The sequence below is a fragment of the Amphiura filiformis genome, chromosome 9 (assembly GCF_039555335.1).
Source record: "Amphiura filiformis chromosome 9, Afil_fr2py, whole genome shotgun sequence".
NCBI classification, from domain to species: Eukaryota; Metazoa; Echinodermata; class Ophiuroidea; order Amphilepidida; family Amphiuridae; genus Amphiura; species Amphiura filiformis.
In genome coordinates this window covers 25,102,741-25,126,164 of record NC_092636.1, presented here as the reverse complement: position 1 = coordinate 25,126,164, position 23,424 = coordinate 25,102,741, and the positions used below count along the sequence as shown (strand labels likewise).

At 35.8% G+C, this 23,424-nt stretch overlaps 1 protein-coding gene across 2 annotated transcripts in view; it reads left to right on the top strand.

Annotated features, from left to right (window-relative positions):
* Positions 1 to 23,418, top strand: part of LOC140160791 (E3 ubiquitin-protein ligase SH3RF1-like) — a 64,862-nt gene extending 41,444 nt beyond the window's left edge. For both annotated transcript variants that reach the window (XM_072184094.1, XM_072184096.1), the window contains exons 3-4: positions 16,142 to 16,203; positions 23,271 to 23,418. In XM_072184094.1, the coding sequence (XP_072040195.1) occupies positions 16,142 to 16,203; positions 23,271 to 23,391 (183 nt within the window). In that variant the 3' untranslated portion in view covers positions 23,392 to 23,418. The remainder of the gene's footprint in view (positions 1 to 16,141; positions 16,204 to 23,270) is intronic.
* Positions 23,419 to 23,424: the final 6 nt, after the last annotated feature.

The following is a 23,424-nucleotide window of genomic DNA, read 5'->3' as shown; positions in this document are numbered from 1 at the left end:
ACTTGAATCTCCACCTGGATATGCCTACAGTTTCATGGAAATAGTAAGACCCAACTGAAACAGTCGGCTCTTATGTATGTATCCTGGGAAGACACTGAAATAAATGCTGATCAGTCTGGCTATAGAGCTGGGGATAAAATGTAAGTGGCCATCCCAGCAGGTTTGCTATTCAATATTATCTTTTGGTATTCTCTTTCAGACCAGCTCCTCAGACATGTAGAATGACCTCACTTAAGGTCATCTTCACATGCTAGTGTGACATCTCCTTGTTATTAGAGTGAATCATTAATAGCCTATTGCAAAAGACAATTTCCATAGAGGGGAAAAAACCTCTTACATAAAAAGATCACTATAACACCAAAGGTGTTAAAAATGCATGCATTTAACACTCCAAAATTGATGTGTGCGTTAAACTGGATAAAATTTGATCCGTCTACAGTTGAACTAGATCAGTGTTAAGTTTCCTTGCAATAACAACCCCCTTAACAGAAACCAAGGGTGTGGCAACAACCCCCACAAATTAGCATCCAGTTTCGTTGCATCTTCCTCCCCTACACTCTAATGTCTGTACCCTGTAGCTATTTCTAAATGGAGTTGCACTTATCAAGAAAGGGCTCCAGTTAGTCTCAGCAGTAGCACCAAGACAAGCATTATTGATTTAACATAATCGAACATTAGAGTGCGAAACTCACACCGTGAACATTAGTGTGAAAAAAAAATTCACGCTGAAAGTAACCGAGTGATCATTCATACAAGGCGAGGTAATTGCATTCTCCAATCGGGAGCAGACAGGTCTCCTTTCTCCTCCTTTAGATGCAGTTAGAGCTATTATTTGTCATCAAACAACTTCAATTCTGATTTTGTAGCAAGTTACGCCGTGTGATTATGCAATGGAAAGGAGAATTGATGACGTATTGACTTGATTGGGAATGCTCATGATTTTTGATTTTTACATCTTTTAGCTAGGAAGACGCTTTAACAACACTTATTTGATCAAAAGTAAATCACATTCATGTTATATTTGTAAAAACATTTATAGGGCTTTACAATTTGAATAGCAAGTAAGCATTTGAGGTTTCAACAGATTCATTGTTGGAAAAGCTTATCCAAGACACAAAATAGAGTTTAACATTTAAAATTGTTTTGGATCCAATATTTTCATACACTTTGGATTCATCAAAACTTAAGAATGACATAAAGTTGTGTTCCCAAACAATTTCATTGATATAGCCTTTCTGGATTCAGGTAATATGGTAATGATGCCACTTCCAGCATTACTTGTAATTTGATTGATGCGACACTTAGCAGCTACGATGAGAGATGATCATGCCACTTGAGCCCTGTTTTATTTGCATAAATATCTGGTCATCCCCGATTATTTATTCCTCTGGATGCTTAATTAATCAACTTGACCAGTTCCAGTCCTGAAATTATGTTTGCACGTGGAATTCCCCTGGTCAAGAAGAAACCCAATCTTGCAGGGTGTTTACTTGGTTAGATTTAGGTCAAACTGTCTTTCTCACTTCCCTGGTCAGTGCAGATGAAGCATCTTCATGTTATGATAGTAGTGCTGTGTAGTACAAAGGTTCAGTTAGGCTTACAAAGTATCAAACACATCAAATGATATTTTGTGTAAATTTGTTCATATAAAATGTGGAATAACACAAACTTTCAAATAACATCAGGAACAAGGTCGAAAATACTGACCCTATTTGTTGCCCTGTGAGGTTGTACAAGAAAACACAGTGTACTCAGGGGGAGGGGTTCTCCATGGTTGAAGGTATACGGGTATGTGGGTAGTTTTTTAGCGATTTTGGTATATTGATGGGTGGGTTTTCAGTGGAGACCCAATGTGCCCAATTGGGTGCATTTGGGCAGAAGTGTCCTTAAAAGTGCCCAATTGTTCTTAGTGAAAAATTGTTGTACTGATGGGTAGCAAAATTGGGTAGCAAAACAGCAAAAAGTAGGTACTAGTATAGAAAAAGTCAGCATCCAAAAGTCTGTGTGGCACATCCCCGTACAATATTTTTTGAAGACCCCCCCCCCCGACCTTTTATTAGTGGGCTGATTTGTATTTCACTTTCACACTTGCTAATTGTACTTTCACAGTTGCTAATTGTGTTTTTTCGGACTTGGGTGTTTCAATTTAAAGAAAAAGTTGATTCCTTTTATCGTATGCTGAGTGATATTTTATGTACTACATGTACCGATGTGCGCCCAGTGATTGACATCCATTACCTCCTTGACGTGTGAATAGCTATGTGATAAAAGGAACACTGACTAATGAGCTAATAGTGATGAGCAATTTGATTATTGAGAATTAACCACATAGTTATGCATGGCAGTTGAAGACAAGCATATTAAAACACACAGTGTCAACTCTCATCACCTTAATAGATCTTAAAGCATACTGATCAAAGTAGCACGCAGCAAATTATGGATGCGGATATCTGGCTCATGAAAGTAAACACAATACATGGGGGAACATTTTTGTCACATTTCATGTGTCCTGACAGCAACGTGACAGGAGTTATTGAATACATGCATGCATTCCTGGCTCTGTTCACACACAAAAAATGCAATTTTATAAGCATATTTATTTTGCTATGGTAAGATGATATGAGGCCAGTTTTGGATGGTAAATTAAAGGGCAATTAAGAGATTTTTTGTTCAAAATATATTGCCGGACTTCTTCACTAACACCAGATGAGCAGCAAGCATTAGGCTAAATTGATCTATGCTTATTACAACTCATTCTGTAAGTGTTCATGGCTATCCTCTGTCATTGGCATAGCCAAAAGGGGGCAAGAGGGCAGCTTCCCCTGTCAGAAGGCTTGCCCTCCCCTGGTACTTTTTATATCATCTTTGTCAAAGTTTGTCCCATGATAGTTCCCTTGCCCCCTTAATTTTAGAGTGTCCTGATTGTGCCTTAAGAAGTATTTTTAATTCAGCTCTTGAATTTAATAATTTAAGGCATTATTTTTGTTACATTTAGATTGTGACGTAGGAATGTGATGGAAACACTTGAATACACACAAGCTTCCTGATTTAGCTTGCAAAATTGTCCATTCATTGAAGTAGATTTAATATAACCTGTGTTAAGTTGATGTGAGGAGAGGTTCATTCCATCTCATCTGAGACAGTCATCTTGACTACATCTTAACAAATATTTGATGTAGAGGGTGGGATGGGAGATTGACTGCTTAGTGCAATAGCTGCCATGTGGATTGTGTAGATGAGTACAATATACCGTGTGTAAATGGCCAAAATTAATGTTCACAGGGCTGACAGGGCAGCTGTTGCACTTACCCACTTCTGGCACTGAGTAGTCAAGATGTCAACTACTGACTCTCTCTCTCTCTCTCTCTCTCTCTGGTCAAGTCAATGACTCAATAGCTTCTCATGTGTATAGTGTGTTCCAGGCTATCCAACTGTCTATACATAGAGCCTTTTATTGTACAAATTTACTGGGTAGAATTGAGTCTGCATTAAAGACTACTCAAAGGATTCCCCCAGAGGTACTACTTGAACTTTGCAGTTCTGAGTATTGCAGGGGTGTGATCATCCTTACCCCTTAAGGGGTACTACACCCTCGATAAATTTGAGTCTATTTTTGCATTTTTCTCAAAAAATAATAACATAATGGTAACAAAAGTTATGTATATTATAGGGGCCAGGAATCCAATTACTACACTGGAATTTCAGTGACCCAAGACAAGCAGTTCGTTATTTATGATAAGAAATAAGGTACCGCTAGGATGTACCTCATTTCCTATCATATATACTGAACCGCTTGTCTTGAGTCACTAAAATTTCAGTGTAGTAATTGGATTCCTTGCCCCAATAATATAACTTTTGTTACCAGTGTGATATTATTTTTTGAGAAAATGCAAAATAATCACAATTTACCACAGGGGTGTAGTACCCCTTAAGTATGCTGCAAGACCAGAATTTTAAGCTTATGATGGGTGAAGAAAAGAAGTATAGAAATAAACAAGCAAACAAATATTTTTTCTAAAATCAAATAATTCTTGAAGAAATATTATTGAAACTTTATAAAATATGTATATTTAGTATTAATATTCATGCTCAGCATCCATTTTGCCAGTGCATCATAGATTTTATGTCAAATTTTGCAGAGAAGAATTGGATCACAAGCATCAGTAGTCAACAGGTATTCGTTAATCTGTTGCAACATTGGATGACAATTCTTTGACAATTGTCAATGTGTAATCATTTGCTTCATGAATTCAAAAGAATGTTGCATAAAAAAAATATTTAGAAGTGTTGGATTTTATTTCAATAAACCAAGGTATTTTATGCTATTTCTACAAAGCGATACATGATTCATGTATTTCAGCATTTATTGATTCATTAAAGCTCATTAATCTGTTGCTACAGTGGATGGATTTTGTGACAATTATCAATGTGTAATAATCTACATGATCCTCTACATGATTTGCTTCATGAATTCAAAAGAATGTTACATTTAAACAATATAAATAAAAGCCTATGCTTTTAAATTACCAAGGTATTTTGTGCTATTTCTATGAAGTGATGCCATTTATGTTTTTCAGCATTACTGAGCCAAAGCAGTTTAATGTGAGTGAATCACAGAATGTAGAAAGAAAATGCTGATATGCCATGAATGATTGTGCTGTATTTGGTGGGGTCCATTACCATGTTTACAAGTCAGCTTCAATATAACTTGTCATAAATATGCTGATAAAAAAGGAGTGCTCAGCAGTATTTCATGCAGCATGTTTTTCTTACAGCTGAGCACTGAAAATAATTCTGTAAGTTGTACTTTCTTGTCCTACATATGGGGCAAACTTGGGTAAACAATATTATGCAACTAGTAAAAATGAAATTCCATCCAAAAATTGTCCCAACAATTTAATCCAGGGTTGTATGAACAAAACTGTTTGCATTCAGTACCAATTTTGTGTAAATGGTGTTTTTTTTTGGGGGGCAGGAATTTGTAAAATGCGATGAGGTGAGAAATAAACCATCTTGTTTTACGGGCGCGACTGACACAGATTCTGGGAGATTTTTTTTACTTTATGCCAAATCATCCGTTTTTGGACCTGAATTTTTTGATTTTGACCATTGAAAATTGAACAAAATTCAATACATTTTTTTTCAAATATGTTGGTAATTTTTGCGAAATATTCAAGCTTTTCAGTGATATTTTCGGGTCATTTTTAGCCTCCAGAAAAAAATCCAGAGTCCATCCGCTCATAAAATGGTTTTTTTTGTCGCCTGATGTAAAATATATTATCCGTAATGCATATAAATATGATGTTAAAGGACAAACAAATAATGCTATATTAAACATTAAAAATAGCATGAAAAAATAAATAAACCAAAGCACCCAAAGCTATCAATAGCAGTAGGTATAAAATGGTAGTGCAAACAAGTTCAGGTAATTATACGGCCACCAAACCTGATGGCAATCTAGCAGTAGAAGTGTAATTCCAACAATTCCCCTGAAATACTATCTATTTTGTTTATACTACTAGCAGGCCTTGGACATCCCACTCTCCATTGCATATCCATCACAAAAGAGTTCATGTGGCTTTGAACTTGTTAAGTCCGTTGGTAGCGCGCATATCACATAAAGCCATGATTTCTCTGTGATACGTAAAAACAGAAAAATTCACGGAATTCGGGATTTGCTCACAGAAATTTGAAAATGCCACAAAATAGTGAAAAACTGAGAAAATGTCTACCTTTTGTGTTGATTTTCAAAATAAAACAAAGAAAAGTGATTATTTAGCAGTAATCAACCATTAAACAATCCATTCTAGTATTAATTCTAGGCCTTCGATGCAAGATTCTAGCCATACTACACTAAAAGGTAAGACAAAATACACTTTTAAAACATGTTTGTTTTAGCTTTTCAGTGCTTTATTGTGGAAAACGGAATAAATCACAACACAGATCCTGGAAAGAATCACAGAAATCACCCAATTTGTAACACAGATTTTAAATTTTGTAACACAGAGAAATCATGGCTTTACATAAACCTCTCGATACCACCGGACTAATTAAACTGCACAGGAAGACAACTGCATAAATAACCGGGAGTATTGGGAGAGCGTTATATAGGATACGGTCATCTACAGCTTGATCTAGGACTAGCATTATAGCCTCGATGTAGGTTCCATCTTGAGTTGAAGTTTTTTGTCTGTTGGTAGTATCACCTGGTTTGGAGCGGCTACTTACCTCACGCAGAGAATGTTGATATGAGCACAGTGTGATTTGTGGGTTGTATCGTGCATGGTCTTTTGTAGTGCAATTTATTATCAGTGCAGTTTACCCGTAGACACATATTTCGATGGTTTATGAGCATGATAAGTTACCCAACGCATTTAAACATATTACTAATATTCAGTTCACACATATTCATGAATGTCAACAAGGTGCGCAGCCAACATCTTTAAGAATGGTGTCAAAGCTTGAGTTTTGAGGACCTTTGCTTCTGATTCATGGATTGAAGTGGAGTGCAGGTCGTGTGATTATGTCCGTTGTCTCCTTTGCAGCCAAGCGTGCTTCTTGCATGCAATATGGTGAAGAACTGAGTTTTAAAAATGCTTGTCTTAGCATATATCTTTGAACTTAATCCATGATAATTGATCATAAGGCGACAATAAAGCACCCTATTCTACAGGCGGACGGAGCTTTTAAAGGCCCATTCAGTGATTTGCTGATCCGGACGATCGACAAAATCATCAAAATTCAGATTTTGGTACCTTTGTCATTGTCATAGATGTGCTAACATAGCCTGCGAGTGGTTCAACCGAAAGCTGTGTATTTAAGACAAAGACATTTTACACGAATCTGTACTTTAGATACTGACAGTATCTAAATTAGCTATACATGTATTTGAATGGGTCAGTACTGCTGTTTTCTTCATTTTTTGCCAAATTTGTCATTTCAAAAAGTACCAAATGACAATTTGAATGACTTATCCTTCACTTTTAAGCAATTTATAAACAATTTTAATTTTTTTATACTTGCGCTGGGATTACTGAATGGGTCTTTAAGTAGGGTCGGTCACTCGGGCCTTTTCTCCTTGAGTAAAAGCAAATAACTAGTTGCCAAAATCTGGGGAAAAGATTCCCTTGCTTTGCTCACAATTGTGTCAGTCAAAATAAATAAAATTTGTGCCCAAAACAGCTGATTTTCACTTGCATAGAGTAATTTCCATCAAACTCTCAATCCATTTTTGTGCAGAAAACCCCTAAGAAATCTGGGTCAGTCGGGTTTTTCCTCCCACTGCCTAACCGCTGAATTACGTGCCATAGAGCAGGCATGTACCAGATAAGACACCAGAATTGTTATGAATTTACAGGTATGTTTATGGAAATATTATTATATTAAAATACCTTGGGTTATAATATGAGTTTACCTACATGCATCAAAAGTGAACAAACTAAGAACAACTTCGTATCACTTTACAGGAAAAGGTTAAATTCAAAATGTGTTATATCATCATCATGCCCAGAATTGAGCATGCAAATTCAGGGACACTTTGATAATCACAATAAGAAAATACTCATTTATAAATTGATGACTTCTTTCACTCACAAACTCTTCCCTTTAATAATGTTGTATTCCCCACTTAGCTCATATTTTAGATGAAAATTGAAGTGAAATGGATAAAATATAGTGAGATGTTGTATTTGGGTTTTTTACGACTACAAATGTAGTATTTATGTGTGATGATTATCTTGTCCCAGAATAGAAGATTGATTCAGAAGTTGAGTGCTCCAATCAATGCTTTCCAATAGAAAGTAATTTGGTAAATTTATGGTGCTGAAGAACACCATTTGGGCTATTCTAGTTGAAATCCACATTCCTCCTGTTGAAGATTTTGGAACTATCTTCCACAGGGGGAATATGTTTTTCAAATGTAATTGGTCAGGGATAATCATTGTGAAACCCATACTCCCCCTGTATTATGTCTTTACATATCTTCCACAACTGGAGTGAGTATTTCAAATGGAAGTTACCCAATTCTATTCTATTCAAAATGGATACTCCCTCTGTGGCAGACTTTAGCTAAATCTTTCACAGGGGTAGTGTGGATTTTAAATGGAATAGCCCATTAGACACTTTTTATGACTGATTGTGTGTGTATGTTACTTGACTGGCAGTTTATGCCGTTTACATTATTGAAATATTAGTTGTAACTCACATTTAACGCAGACTTGCGTCGCAAGTCGGGTCCAATAATTGTATCCGGTTAACTTATTTATGATTTGTAGGCCATAGGCGTGCTAAATGGAGCATCTAAGGTTTCTTAAGTGGTTATTGCCAAGATTGATGGGTAAATTTACCGGTTAGAGTTAATGCGTGCCATACATTAACTTTGACGTTTTTGTCAAACACACAGGAACTGGCAGATAAATGTGCATTTCTAAAATGTTGATCAAGGGAAAAGATTTGGACAAATTGATTGCATTATCACTGGCTTTTAGTGCGGAAATGTACCTTGGGCAGTTTTCAGTTGGAATCAGAGAAAATGTCAAATCTTTGATGTGTGAAACTATGAATGTGAAGTTTGTGATGTAAATCTTAGAATATTTCAAAAAACAAAACAAAACCATGTATGCATTTATAAATAAACCTGTGAATAACATTTATAGTGCAATAGTTTTTGCTGAGAAAATTTATTCTGCTTGAATTTAATAATGAAAATCCCATGGAAGTTTGACTTTGTCGTTGGGCAGGAAAAACCTCTTATATGTCTTTGGCCCCTGAACATGTTTAAAGCAAAACCTCCCATGTAATCTCTTGGCAGTTTTGTTTTAAACATGTTCAAGGGCCACAAGTACATAGGAGGTTTTTCCTACCTAACCTAACGACAACTTGTTTCCTATACCGGTATTACCACCAATGTGCATTTCTATAGAAAGATGTGGGATTTAAGTGAGGATGAGCATCATGAGCTAGAGGGTGGTGATATTATGGTGATAGACCCCAACTGAAGATGATATGACCTACTGTCCAGTGCTACTGGCGTCTTTGGACAGACTCTGCTCATCACGCAAACCAAACTCAAGGGTCATTTAGCACTGGGGAGACATATAAAGACTCCTCTGGTGTGGTAATAACCAGGCACTTCAGAACTAGGTTTGAAAGCTTAGACTTGGGTGAAGTCTTGATAAAACTGTGTCAGTTTGATGACCGTTTCTCATCTTTGGGATCATTTGATTAGATATTGGTTGTAATTTACAGAAGTCGCCGTGATTGTTATGTCAAAACTAGGAAAGATACATATTGTTGGCCTGTAGGTTACCAAATTAATCCATTTGAAATCTGTTATATTGTAAACTGTTCGGGTCGTGCCAACCTCAGGAGGGAGGGCATACATGTGGAAAAGTGGTATGGGGAGGAGCGGATAGGGCGATTCCAATAAATGACAATTAGCAGTGGTGACAACATCACTTATGTGACCCAAGGAAGCAAAATGTAGACAATGTCAACAAAAATCAATTTTCAGATTTCTTGCCCAATTCTGATGATGATGATGACAAAAATAGAAAGATTCCAGTGAATTGCTTCTGTGTATTGCATATGATCTATTATGTGAATTCATCCTATCTGTTTTCCCAAAAGAAGATAATAATCTTGTCAAATTCCATCTCCACAGGGTGCATGCAACTTTTAGCGTCCAATGACATCAAGCCGAAAATAGAAAACAAAAGCATTCACCCGGGTGTGTACCATTCCCAGATACGTCAATGAAATAGTAGTAGAGTGGCAGAGATAATAGACAGACAAAAGTTGAGTTCATGCAGTGAAATTAAACAACTTTTTTCGATAAGTAGCTTTAGGTGCAGCTTATTTAGTCACATATTGTGAACCCCAATGACGTCAGGTATCAGCGTAATAAGTACATGGATTTCTATACCGAGATTCTGTGAATTAAATACTGAGATAACTGTAATTAATATTTTTCATCCATCTGTTCATTTATTTTATAACTTTTCTTTTGATTAATTTTATATCTATATACCCTGTTTATAATAGAGTTTGATGATACTGGTAAGCTTAGGTACTGGTGCACAATAAATATAGGGAAAGTAAAAATGAAGTGATACACTATGGACCACATTGGCCTCATCCCAATAGCATAGTTCAATAACCTCAATATAATAATAGTGCAAAATTTGACCTCAAGTTACAGAGTATGAGTTTTTGAACCTAAATTGTCAAAGGTCATTCAATGAATGTACAAATGTATTGGGGTTAAAGAAATGTGCCCTGATAGATGAGCATGTAGTGGATCATCATCCTAGTGATAGGATTTGATCCATAATGCAATTGGGGGAATAACAATCACGAATTGAGAATGATGATGACAAAAATTGGATATTATGTACTAATGGAGATTGAAGGATACAAAAAAGTATCAAAGCTAGACCCATTACTCTCATATGTCTCAACTCATCCCTAGTTGCTAGTTTGTAGACGATTCAACATCTTCAAGAAGATCGACTCTGTGATATTGAATGCCTTTATTAATGGGTCTGCAAATACTTCTGTACCTTTGTATAGTGAAACTGGAAGAATAATGGTAATGCCCTTTATAAGAGGTCTCTGAATACTCTTTTTCCTGTGTATAGTGATATTAGAAGAGTGAGTACCTGTAACATTGGGTAACTTCACACAAGAGCAATTAGATCCGCATTAAAACATTTCAATGTGTTCTCCTGGGGGTGTGTATCATATAGTAGAAAGTGCAAGTGTCTACACGGCGCTCAAATCCACATTTGGGAATTGATCTTGTAAGTTGTAGTGAGCGCGTTGTTTGTGTGTAACAGTGCGTAGAGCGCTCATGGTGTGATGCCGTGTGCGTGTATGGTGCTCATGACGCGATGTTGTTTGCGCGCACAAGAGGAGATCATGGTTTAATGCAGATCTATCTCGCCTCTCGTGTGGAATCAGTCGCCCATTATAAGACTGATTCTGTTGCGTTCATTGACCATCACAGTGAAAGTTAGATGTCTGATTGCAATTGATGTATTTCCTTAGTGGAACTACTTCATAATGGAAAAGCGTGCATGGACATGTAATGGATCATGATATCTAGTGCTTCAGATGTAACTATACTCTTGCTTTGTAAAAAGCACTGGTTTGTAATTAAAAACTAAAACGAGGGACAATTGGATTTGACAAGGGTATTCTCCTTTTTTGGGAGGGGGAAGGGATGGTACTTGTTTGATTCTTTCACTTTGGTTTGAGAAGGGAGTAGGGATGCTACTAGATGTGACTTGCTTTGATTCTCTCTCTTTTTGCTATAACTTGCTTAAACTCTGGTCCATTTTCCACTGATAGAATATTTGTATTTGTGGCTGTCATGTAAGGTTTAAATGTTGAATTCAGAGCCCGAGCAAGTGGGTTTCTTTTTAACATTATTCCAGTTTTGAAGGTTAATTATATTTTGATGGCCAGCCAAATTTTCCGACTGTGCTATAGCCATGGTTGAATCAACAAAAAATATATAATTTTGTTTATTTTGAAATGCAGTTGAGTGCAAATATAAAATGTCTTATATTGCATACATGCTGAGATTTCTTCAGTACTCAGTAGGGAGAATAACTTGTGGAAATATATAAATGTAATTGCAAAGAACTGTAAAATATAAGACAGGTGTACCAACAACAATTCATGAAAAATGTTTAAATAGAAATTGTTATAACAGAAAATACATTGCGAGTAGCAAATAATAGTTAAGCCTATAGATGAGGTGACATGTGTTTACATTTGATACGCCCTCTGTTGGTCTGTGATCAAAACTGTCAGGCAATAAACACTATAGTTTACATGGAAGAAGTTGATTTTTGTTCATTAACTTTGGTTTCAAAGCAAATAATACAAAAAATGGTATCAATCTTGTTTATAAATGCATCAAGCTATATACATAATATCACACAAAACTTCAAAGGTTTTTAAAAGTTGAGTTTTAAAGAGATTTATGTGGTCTGTCATAGACACTTCTGTGTTATTTTGCCTGCTTTGAAACAACAGAGGGCGGTCTGAATGTAAACATGTGACATCATAGGTCACCTCATCTATACAGCAGCACACTCATATAATTATTTGCTCATTTTGGTTTTGAGGACCTTGATATTTGCCTGGATATTTGGGAAGCAATTGTTTCAAATGAGCGTTTGTCATTGATGATTAATTGAAAGATCATTTCAACCTGTGCATGATGCAATACGCTGTCATTAGACATCAGATGTGATTAGGCCTTGTACCAATCATTTTTAATATTTCAATGTTAATTGAATACAACCCAAACCAACATTGAGCTTATTTGTGCATTTGATATTTTTGTTGGGTATGAGATAAACAGTCAACTTAGGTTAAAATTTAAAATTGCTGGTGTTACAAGGATATGCTCAACTGCAGATAGTACACATGGGAAGTGAAATGCTGGTTCTGCTGGTATCATGCTGTAAACGATTCTGACAATGCCTAAACAGCACTTGTTATCCTTTGGCAAAGGCTGAGTAGTAATGAAAGTGGGGAACGCAGGTTCAGAAAGGACCATGTTTCCCCAAGAAATGGGGAACTATCTGAAAGATGATTAAAGGTATGCAAAGTGACCAAATTTTAAAGTTAAAAATTGGCAGTTCTAAGAAACAAAGTGTGTGGGGTGGGTCCATTATAGTAAGATGCGTGGAATATTAACTTGTTCTTGATGCAACTTCTAAAAGCGTGTAGGCCGACATACAACAAACCGGGGATGTGTGTGCAATCTCCAAACAGAACCTTCCCAGGAGACTCCCAAAAAGGTTAAAATGCATTCATACTAACACTAGGATCCACAACATGCTCATCTATCAGGGGCACAATTCTTAAACCCCAATACATTTGTACATTCATTGAATGACCTTTGAAAATTTGGGTACAAAAACTCATTACTCTGCAACTTGAGGTCAAATTTTGCACTATGATTATGTGATTGAGGTTATTGGACTATGCCATTGGGTCTTGGGATGAGGCTATTGTGATCCATAGTGTAAGTGAGTCTGTAGGTGGGTGTAGGACTTGTCCACTAGCAGTTGTCTTGTTACTAACAGTAATGGTTTAAAATAAACCAGGTTTTGAACAGTATGTTTGATAGTTTTGAATTGAGTATGAATTTAACTGCCTGCCTCTCTGGTTTGAGTGTCCATTGGTTGATGCAATCACATCTCTGATGCAATGCTTTATACCTGAATGGGTGGGTACCTGGGTATGTATGTCTGGCTTTCTGTCTGCTTGTCAGTCCATCCATCTGGAATGTGCATTATTTGTGCCACAAATTAAGTTGCAAGACTCATCAAGCATTCACCTGCTTTATTGTAGTACGGCTCCTGTGATATTGTACGTGATATTGCCAACAAATCCATGCCAACTTGATTCCTGTGTATACATACCAGAAGTGTACGACATGAAGATCCCCGTAATCATCACCTCACCAATTATGACTGATAAATGCAGAGGATTTGCCAACTAAAATATCCTATAGGTCACTGCTCACTGTTGACCCTCGTGACCTGAGAGTCGTGTTTCACCCATAATTGTATTAATTTTCATTTTCGTAACCTTTATCAATATTCCTACCGAAGGCAACATCAGAATTAATAAAAGAGATTCCATTTTATTCCTGCAATAGTGAACCGTCAATGTTATGCTTTGACAAAGGGGACATGTTCTACACTGAGTTTATCAAATCATCCAAATCTGACAACATCTCGATTGAAGAGTTAAAATCGCATGTTAACGCAGTGACTGTGAGCAATAAAGGCACGCATTACATGGCTAGCGGCCACCACATCGCTATAAAAGCGGTGGTGTTGATTTAATTGGATACCTACGGGGTGATATGAAAAACTGAATTTGGAATTTAATATGAAATCATCCCAGCTCCCGACAGTGTTTCACGGTTATTATCAATCACAACCCATCATCGAATTCTCTTGGAAGCTCACCGTATTGGGACTCGATAAATAATTTATGTTTTGATTGGTATTTTTTTCACCAACATCCCTCCTGGATAAAACCTTTGATAAAACTACATAGGTTATGAGTAAAAAGAGTTACCTCACTTTGACACCAGAACGGGATTACTGTTTTTCCAAGTAATATTTCTTCGAGCGAGGGGTTTGTGATATAGTTTTAATATTATAAGTGGATTAATTTTCAAAAATGGGAATTTGTGTCATTTCAAAATGATTAGCTGCGGGGGGAAATGGTACGAATGACAGGTAGAAATAGAAATGCATAACAGAAGTCTGAATTAATGCTGAGATTTGTACGCAAGTATTTATGAGTTTTGGCAATGTTTAGTTATGATGTTGATAAGCTCCCAGAAATATAATTATTCATGATTTAAATGCAGTGAGACTATATATGATTATATAACAATGTTTGCATAGCTTGTCAAATCTTAAGAGGATTTTTTCGAGAGGAAAACATGAGCCAATGTTATCTATATGAAAACTATCAAGTGTGTGAATCGCTTATTCAGTTATTGCTCAAAACTAGCAGAGGAATGTACTAATTGACTACTTGAATAATGCTGGATGCAGTTTCTTGTATTTACATTTTCATATTTTTTTCAGGATGTTTCTTGTATTTTTACATTTTCATATTTTTGCAAGTGTTTTAAAATTTATACAGAAAGTTTATAAACATATTATAATAAACATTTGCATCTGAACTGAAAGTTTGGGATGGGAAGAAATTAGCATAATTACAGACGAGTTAAAATGTGTTTTGTAAGAATGCGAGTGTCCTATAGTAAGAAACCAAAACAAATACTTAAAGAGGGATTTGAACCCATGGCTTCTATTGTTTTGTAAGGGATGTGTGTGGTCTCAAATCAGTGGGCTAAGTTAGGGTCTGTGCAATAATTATGAGCCCTGGAGAGGGTAGAATTGGGGAGGGCAAATATTTTTTGGTTGTCTGAGAGGGGGGAGGTGGCAAGCAATTTTTAGGCAGCTGAGAAGGAGGGCAAGCAATTTTGGCATACATTTGCAGGGCACCTTTGAAATAACATGCTCTAAAAGCTTAGGAAAACAGTGGACACAAACATTAAAATATCCAAAATTTCCTACTCACTATGATCACATTAATATATATTCAAGACTCATTTAAGGGGGTACTACACCCCTCGATAAATTTGTGTCTATTTTTGCATTTTTCTCAAAAACTAATAACACAGTGGTAACAAAAGTTATGTATATGATAGGGGCAGGAATCAATTACTACACTGGAATTTCAGTGACCCACAGACAAGCGGTGTCATTATTTATGATAAAAATAAGGTACCGCTAGGATGTACCTCATTTCCTATCATATATACTAAACCGATGTCTTGAGTCACTGAAACTTCAGTGTAGTAATTGGATTCCTTGCCCCAATAATATACATAACTTTTGTTACCAGTGTGTTATTATTTTTGAGAAAAATGCAAAAATAGTCACAAATTTACCACAGGGGTGTAGTACCCCTTAAGGTTTGCAAATTGGGACCCAAAAATTTGGAGCTCATAATTATTGCACAGCCTGTAAACAGTGGTAAACTAGCCAATAACCATCCACATTGTTATTTTATTAGTTTGGGGACCTCTGATGGTTCTGATGTTTAATCAGTCATATGCTTTGGATACGTTTGCCGTTGCACACCGATCAATATTGAACCTTGCATGTAAAATCTAATATCAAAAAATTGCTGCATTGCTAAAAACATGCATTATTTAAGAAATCGGTAATGGTAGTATTTACAGCAATTACCTTTAATTTGTAATTGTTACATTGTAATTTTGACCTTGTGCTCACTGCTGTTATTTTCTTACCACTAATGTGATAAATGACTCAAATGAGACCAATGATGTGAAAGAATGAATCATAATGAATGATCAGTGGTGGCAAGCATTTTTAGAGTGCACAAGTCAAACACATTGATTTGTATGGTCCTGCAGAAATTAAGCACTTGAGATATCATTGAATATCGACCAAGTTTGTCTGCCTCTTAATATTTTTGTTTCTGGCTTTTCTTTTTATATCTCAGTTCTTTGTAGCACTAGCAGTATATATTGACCTGGTTTTGTTTATTTCTTGTATTGTTTCAGAATTCTTCGAATCCACAGCCATGTGCTAAAGCTCTGTACAAGTATGAAGCCCAAGAACCGATGTAAGTATTACTAATGGACCACAATAGCCTCATCCCAATGGCATAGTTCAATAACCTCAATTAAACAACCAGAGTGCAAAATTTGACCTCATGTTGTAGAGTATGAGTTTTTGTACCCAATTTTTCAAAGGTCATTCAATGAATGTGCAAATGTATTGGGGTTAAAGAACTGTGCCCAGATAGATGAGCATGTTGTGGATCCTAGTGTCTATCTTAGCCTGAAATTGGCATATTGCATGTCCTTTGAATTAAATATTCTGCACTAAATTTGACCTTACAAACATTTAACAGCAGCTTTGGTACCTCATTTTCACAAGGATTTTCAATGTGTCTATGTACTGACATCCATTAGGGATAAATGCAATATGAAGGAAAGTTGGGATTACTTTAGGACTCGGTCACCTTTACACAGTATTTTTTGTGGATCTGAGAGCACGTCAGACACACTAAACTGCATTCTGAATATGAGGAATGTCCTATTGATATCAAATAATTTGGATTTTTTTTTAAATTTGCGATATAGTAAATTAATAAAAATTGATATTTTTTACATTAAACAGTTACAGCCTCAACCCTTAAATGGGTTTGAGCATTTATTGCTTTCTTTATGAGATTGACCCCTGATGCTATAATCAATGTATACTCTGATGCCAATGTCACAATTATGATCCATTGAAATGAGATTTAATACAAATGGCATTGCCATGTTTCATAAGACATAAATTTGCCAAAATTGGGTCTTTTTTGAAGGAAAAAAACATAGATGCCCCTTGAACCATTATTGTATTCTAATATTTGTCTACCCCAGAGATGGGTAAGTTGATATATCTTCAGTAGACAGCAAGAAACTTAATCCCTTTAGTACCAGCACCTTCTAATAGATCCATTTCAGCTGTCACTTGTCAGCTTTAGATTGGATTCATGCTGGTCTCACCAGACTCTTATTGCGAACATTATTCGATTACTAAGTGCAGTGATCAATATATAGGCCCACTTTTCTGTTTTGCCCAATAAAGCTGAGTTGGCAAATTAACAAAGCAACTAAAACGAATGTTACCCGGAGATGTATCCCTAAAATTGAATTATTGTCTCACTACATGTTTATGTTTGTGCCTGTGTGCTTGTTTCAGGCATTACCAACTTTAACTGAAATAAAAGAATGTCTTGCTCTCAAATGTGTGCAAACAGGAGCAAAATATGCAAAATTGTCTATAATTCAATTTGTGTATTTTCAGTGCTGCACGATCTGCATAAAACTTGGTCCGTTACTTTACTTATTTTTTCATTAACATATGAATGGGATATCTGGTTACAAAAATCTATGGGTTTGTTGAAATAAATGTAAAGATATATACCTCATATTTGCTTATGCTTAACAAGTGACAATACATATTTTTTTATACAAAAGTTGAAGGAAATAACACAATATTTTGGCTTGCAATGGTATGAATTTGAATTTGATAAATGACTTGCTTGTTCATATTTATGAAAGCAATAGTACTAGAACATAAAATAACATCACATAAAATTTTTAAAAGCGGGACCGTTTGGAAAATTGTGAAAATCGGCAAACAAGTTTGTTCATTTCAAATGTTAAGAGTTAACCCAGAGAAGATGAGTTTCTCATCTTCTCTGGTTAACCCTATGAGAACTACCTGCCGATTGACCAAAAAGAACTTTTCATTATCAATTGGACCAATCAGCAATATTGTTAGAATAATTTCACCACGCAAAAAGATTGGGGTGAATTATTTGCAAAGCTCCATTCTGATTGGTGATTAAAGTGAAGATATAATGAAATTGACCAATCAGAAGCAATGTTAGATCGGCAGGTAGTGCTCAGGGGGTTAAAGGTATAGTGATATGTCAATTTAGCATTGTCATGTCATCATGTTCTGTGTTGTGTCATTTTAATTTGAAATTAGCCTAGAAATTTGATACCTTAATCTCATGCCTTGTGAACATACTAAGAAGCATAGAATAATAATTCATAGATTGGAATTTTCCTCTCTTAGCATACTTGAATTCAGCTGAAGCCGGTACAGCGTATAGACCTGGCGACATCGCTCATCTTGTGCGCAATGTTTCCTTTGTGTACATACGCTTGCGGCTTGCGCTATTCAGTCACGCAAACATTACTTAGCTTTGACCCTCCGTGGTATGCTAAGAAGTAGTTGGAATTTGGATAAATTTGGTAGATTCGATCTAATAATAGTTAGAGTTTACCATTTACATACATCAAACATACCTTTTCATGTGGAATATTTTAAAACAGATAATAGAGAATAGAAAATGTTATTCAGGATTTATTCCCGTAGATTCATTCAAAGTGTACATGTACATTTAGTTCTACTGTTATTTCTAATTCTTGGAAACAGGGTGACTCTTTAATATTAAGGTCTCGTTGAGATCAGAGTTATTGTACCTCACACCTTAAACAGAATAACTGTCACATGAATACTATATGCCGAACCTTTGAAAATTAAACGTCTGTTCAGAATTTACCGATTCAAGAGAATCCTATTCAACAGAATACATGCGTCAACACTCTATTCCTGCGTCAAAACTTGAAGTCATTCAGTGTCTGTAAGAATTTACTTTGCACCAGACCTGTTTTTTCCTTGTTTTTCTTCGTCTGTCAAACACATCATCCAATTTATATAGAGAGACATATAAACTGAGTGGGTCTGGGTTATGTTATAAAAAAAACCTGCCTAAATAGTATACAAATGGAGATGGAAATATTGCGGGCAACTAGATGTACAAACATGTGCAATGGCCATAAGCACTTCCTGTACAACACACCGTGTGTACAATGAATGAATGAGAAGATGCCAATAGAAGGATATTGCATATAGCCTTTGAAGTCATTCTTGCATGTGTTATTGGCCCGGACTAGCTTCCCATTGAATGGATGGTTTGTATTCACAGAAATTTGGTTTGAAAATGGAATAACACAGATAGGTTGTCAGTGCCCTCCTTCCTTTTATACACAAGCTTTTTCCTCACCTTTTGGAATATATATGTGGCTGACAGACGCATGGAACGATTGGTTCTTGTTAGCCGATAGGACAGGACTTTATGGGCTATTTTTACCTTAACCCTCTGTGCAGTACTGGCCGTTTCGGTCTCTAAGAACTATTTTTATTGGTTACAAAGAGGACTATATCATGTATTTACCCAATCGGAGATATCTGTATAAAATTGCTGCAAGTTCTGAAAGCTCTATTTTTATTGGTAACTTGGATGGTTATAATTAACCAATCAGGGCACTATAAGATAGGCAGTAGTTCTCATGTGGATAATTAATCTACACATTTAGGAGTAATGTGCTTTTGAGAATCATTTAACTCCCAAACTCTCCTGTCAGAATGACTGGGAACCCCTACGTAAACTGTTTAATGATATTATCACCTCCATATTCACTCTGCAAGTGCTTTACTCCGATAAATGTAGCAACAGCATTCCAAAGCACACCATGAGTACTATAATTATATTACCTATGTACAAAGAAAGGGGGAAAGGCTAGCACTGATTGGTAGCCTCTTGTGGCACTCAGTAGCCCCTGAGACACAGCTTAGCTGTACAGTTGATTCAGATAATACATCGGAATCTTTTCAGCACTTCTTCATTGATCTATCAACGGTTTCCAACTCGCATTATTACGATTATCAGCTCATGTGATTGATGTATAGATGGGTAGGCTTTCTGCCTCCATCCATCCATCCCACCCTCCCTCCACTGTTTGGATGCAGCTGATGCATTCAGAGCGGTATATTGTTACCTTGGTTTCCTTCCCTTGCCACACTATGGACCACATTGGCCTCATCCCAATGGCATTGTTCAATAACTTCACTAAAACAATCATAGTGCAAAATTTGACCTCAAGTTGCAGAGTATGAGTTTTTGTACCCAAATTTTCAAAGGTCATTCAATGAACTGTGCAAATGTATTGGGGTTACAGAACTGCACACTGATGGATGAGCTTGTTGTGGATCCTGGTGCCATTAGTCACACAAGTCATTTTCAATTAGAACCGCTTGGTTTCCTCAAGGGAACATGACTGTATCAAGCTAAAGAAAAGAAGGAAAAATTAACTTGTTACATGTGGATTCTCGCTATTCACTCGCCACGAGGCGAAAAATAGCCTCATCTCCAGTGGCACAGTACTTGAACCTCCATCTAACAATCATAGCTCAAAATTTGATCGTAAGTTGTGGAGTATGAGTTTTAGTACCCAACACTTTCAGAGGTCATTGTATAAGTGTACAAATCAAATACAGTTTAAAGAACTGTGCCGGTAGATGAGATCCAAGTGACTGGCGGTGCAGGCTAACCTAAATTTCCGTTCTCGTCTCACCCATATGTGCGGCAGGGTATCATTGCAAGAATTGTGCTACCACTTTGCTGATTGAAAAATGATTTTATTGACAGATGGTTGCGATCATCTTCTTTTATTTATTGGATCTGTACACAGGTTGTGTGCGCCGAGATGAGTAAATTCTACGTCTTGATGTGTTACAGCTTGAATTTCAATAGCATTTTTTAAGATCTTCAAAAATAAAAAGTATTGAATGATGTTATAAATGTGTGGACAATTGGTGATTTGTTAGGGACAGTAAAAAATGCATGTTTAGACATTTTTGGAATGAGCATTAATGTTCTAATAATTAACTTTCCATACTACAACATGAAAGTACTTAAATAAAAACAAATTCTGACATTTCACATGAAATTTGCATAAAAGTAACCTACATACACACACTGCTTGTCAATCGTTTAGGGGAGCATTGCATTTAGGCAACATCCTTTTTTTTATAGAACATCTCTGATTGCCCCTTTAATAGTTAACCATAGCCCTATACTTGATGATCAACAGTAGGCAGAAATTATTGTAGAAATCCAAGACATGTTTCCTTCAGATAGCAATCATCTTTTTTTACATCTCTGATTGCCCCTTTATTATAGTTAATCATAGCCCTATACTTGATGATCAACAGTAGGCAGAAATTATTGTAGAAATCCAAGACATGTTTCCTTCAGATAGCAATAATCTTTTTACATCTCTGATTGCCCCTTTAATAGTTAATCATAGCCCTATACTTGATGATCAACAGTAGGCAGAAATTATTGTAGAAATGTTTCCTTGAGATAGCAATAAAAGAATTGCATCAATTGCTATTGGCATTTGTCCTTGCCGACTAGACAACCTGGCTGATTTTCCAATATAATTTTGGTATACATGCTGTGACTTTTAAAACACATTGTCAATATATATAATGTTATGTAAAATTGGCAGCTGAATTGTGAGTGAGTGTAAAGGTTTTAATAAAATGGTTGTTTTATGAAGGGGTGATTGTGAAGTGCCAGTATTGTGTTGAGCACAACAGTACCAATCACTGATAAGTTTGAAGGAATACAAATTTGGATAGAAATTGAGTTTTCAGCATGGTTAAATATGAAGTAGGTGTATATGAGTATTATACACTGTGGCATATATATTGTATCTTCAGTTGAGTGCAAATATATGTAGTGTATATATTGTATCATCAGTAGACAGCAAGTTTGTAGTGTATATATTGTATCGTCAGTAGATAGCAAGTTTGTAGTGTATATATTGTATCTTCAGTAGACAGCAAGTTTGTAGTGTATATATTGTATCTTCAGTAGACAGCAAATTTGTAGTGTTTATATATTGTATCCTCAGTAGATAGCAAACATGTAGTGTATAATATTATATTGTATCTTCAGTAGATAGCAAACATGTAGTGTATATATTGTATCTTCAGTAGATAGCAAACATGTAGTGTATATACTGTATCTTCAGTAGATAGCAAACATGTAGTGTATATATTGTATCTTCAGTAGATAACAAATATGCAATGTAGTGTATATCTTCATTAGACAGTGAATATAGGTGTATATATATTGTATCTTCAGTAGACAGCAAATATGCAGTGTATATCATATCTTCAGCAGACATCAAACATGTAGTGTATTGTGCCTTCATTTAGACAGTGAATATATGGTCTGTATATTGTATCTTCAGTAAACAGCAAATATGCAGTGTAATATATCTTCAGTAGACAGCAAATTATGTAGTGTACAAGTATCTTCAGTAGACAGCAAGTATGTATTGAAAGTGGATACTTGCTGTCTTTTTACTAAAAAGATAGCAAAAATATACTGTGGTTCATATTACATAATAATTATATATGTATCTTCAGGAGATAGCAATAAGGAACTCAACAACTTTAGTGCTCTATTGAGCCACATTAAGTTGTCACTTGGTTTCCTGAATTGACTTTTGTCTGCAAAACTATTTATTGTCACAAGTATTTCAATTTCCTGAAGAGATATGAGTTTGCACAGTAAGTGGAAGCTTAAATTTACAACAACAAAAAGATAACACAATCAAAAGAATGTCTTTTCACATGCTAGGTAGAGAGTGGATATCATTTTACAGAGTCTTATTTCATCACACAGTGTCTTTTAAAGAGTATTTTATTTTACTTTATTTATTATATATTTTCTCAGGCATGTATCCTCTGTGATCCTCACTTAATATTTAATGTCTCAAATTGACTGATGTCCTGCTAGGACACAGCAGATAGGCCGCCCCTCTATCTATTTTTAAAAAAGATACTTCAAAATTTTTGTATCAAGGATGGGCTATATTCTCACCATAAAAAATTTAAAAAGATGTACATTGTAATAACCTTTTCAACACATATGTATCCAGTGACAATGCATAGATATATCACTCCACACAGGTGTCAACTGCAGACAACAAGTTTCAATTTTTTTTAAATTCAAAAATGTCAAAATTGTCAACTTTCATGGCCATATTTGGAATCAGCATGAACAATTCAATAAAGTGAGCACAAACAAGCCTAGTATTGGTTCAGTGGTTCTCAAGATAGTTATTGATATTTTGAGAAAATGTCTCAAAACTTGGACTTTTTATGTTGAAGGCTATGGCTAGCACACAGCATTAATATCAAAATATTGTATCAAATATGAGATGTAATTTAATGTTATCCTGAACAATTTTCTTCTCGTTACAGGGACTTATCCTTTGCCAAAGGCGACACTATCCTACTGCGAAGAAAAATAGATGAGAATTGGTTCCAGGGGGAGCTGAATGGTATCGTGGGATTCTTTCCGCCAGCTACGTGCAGGTGTTGACCCTCTTCCGCCAGAGCCCCTCAGTGTAAAGCG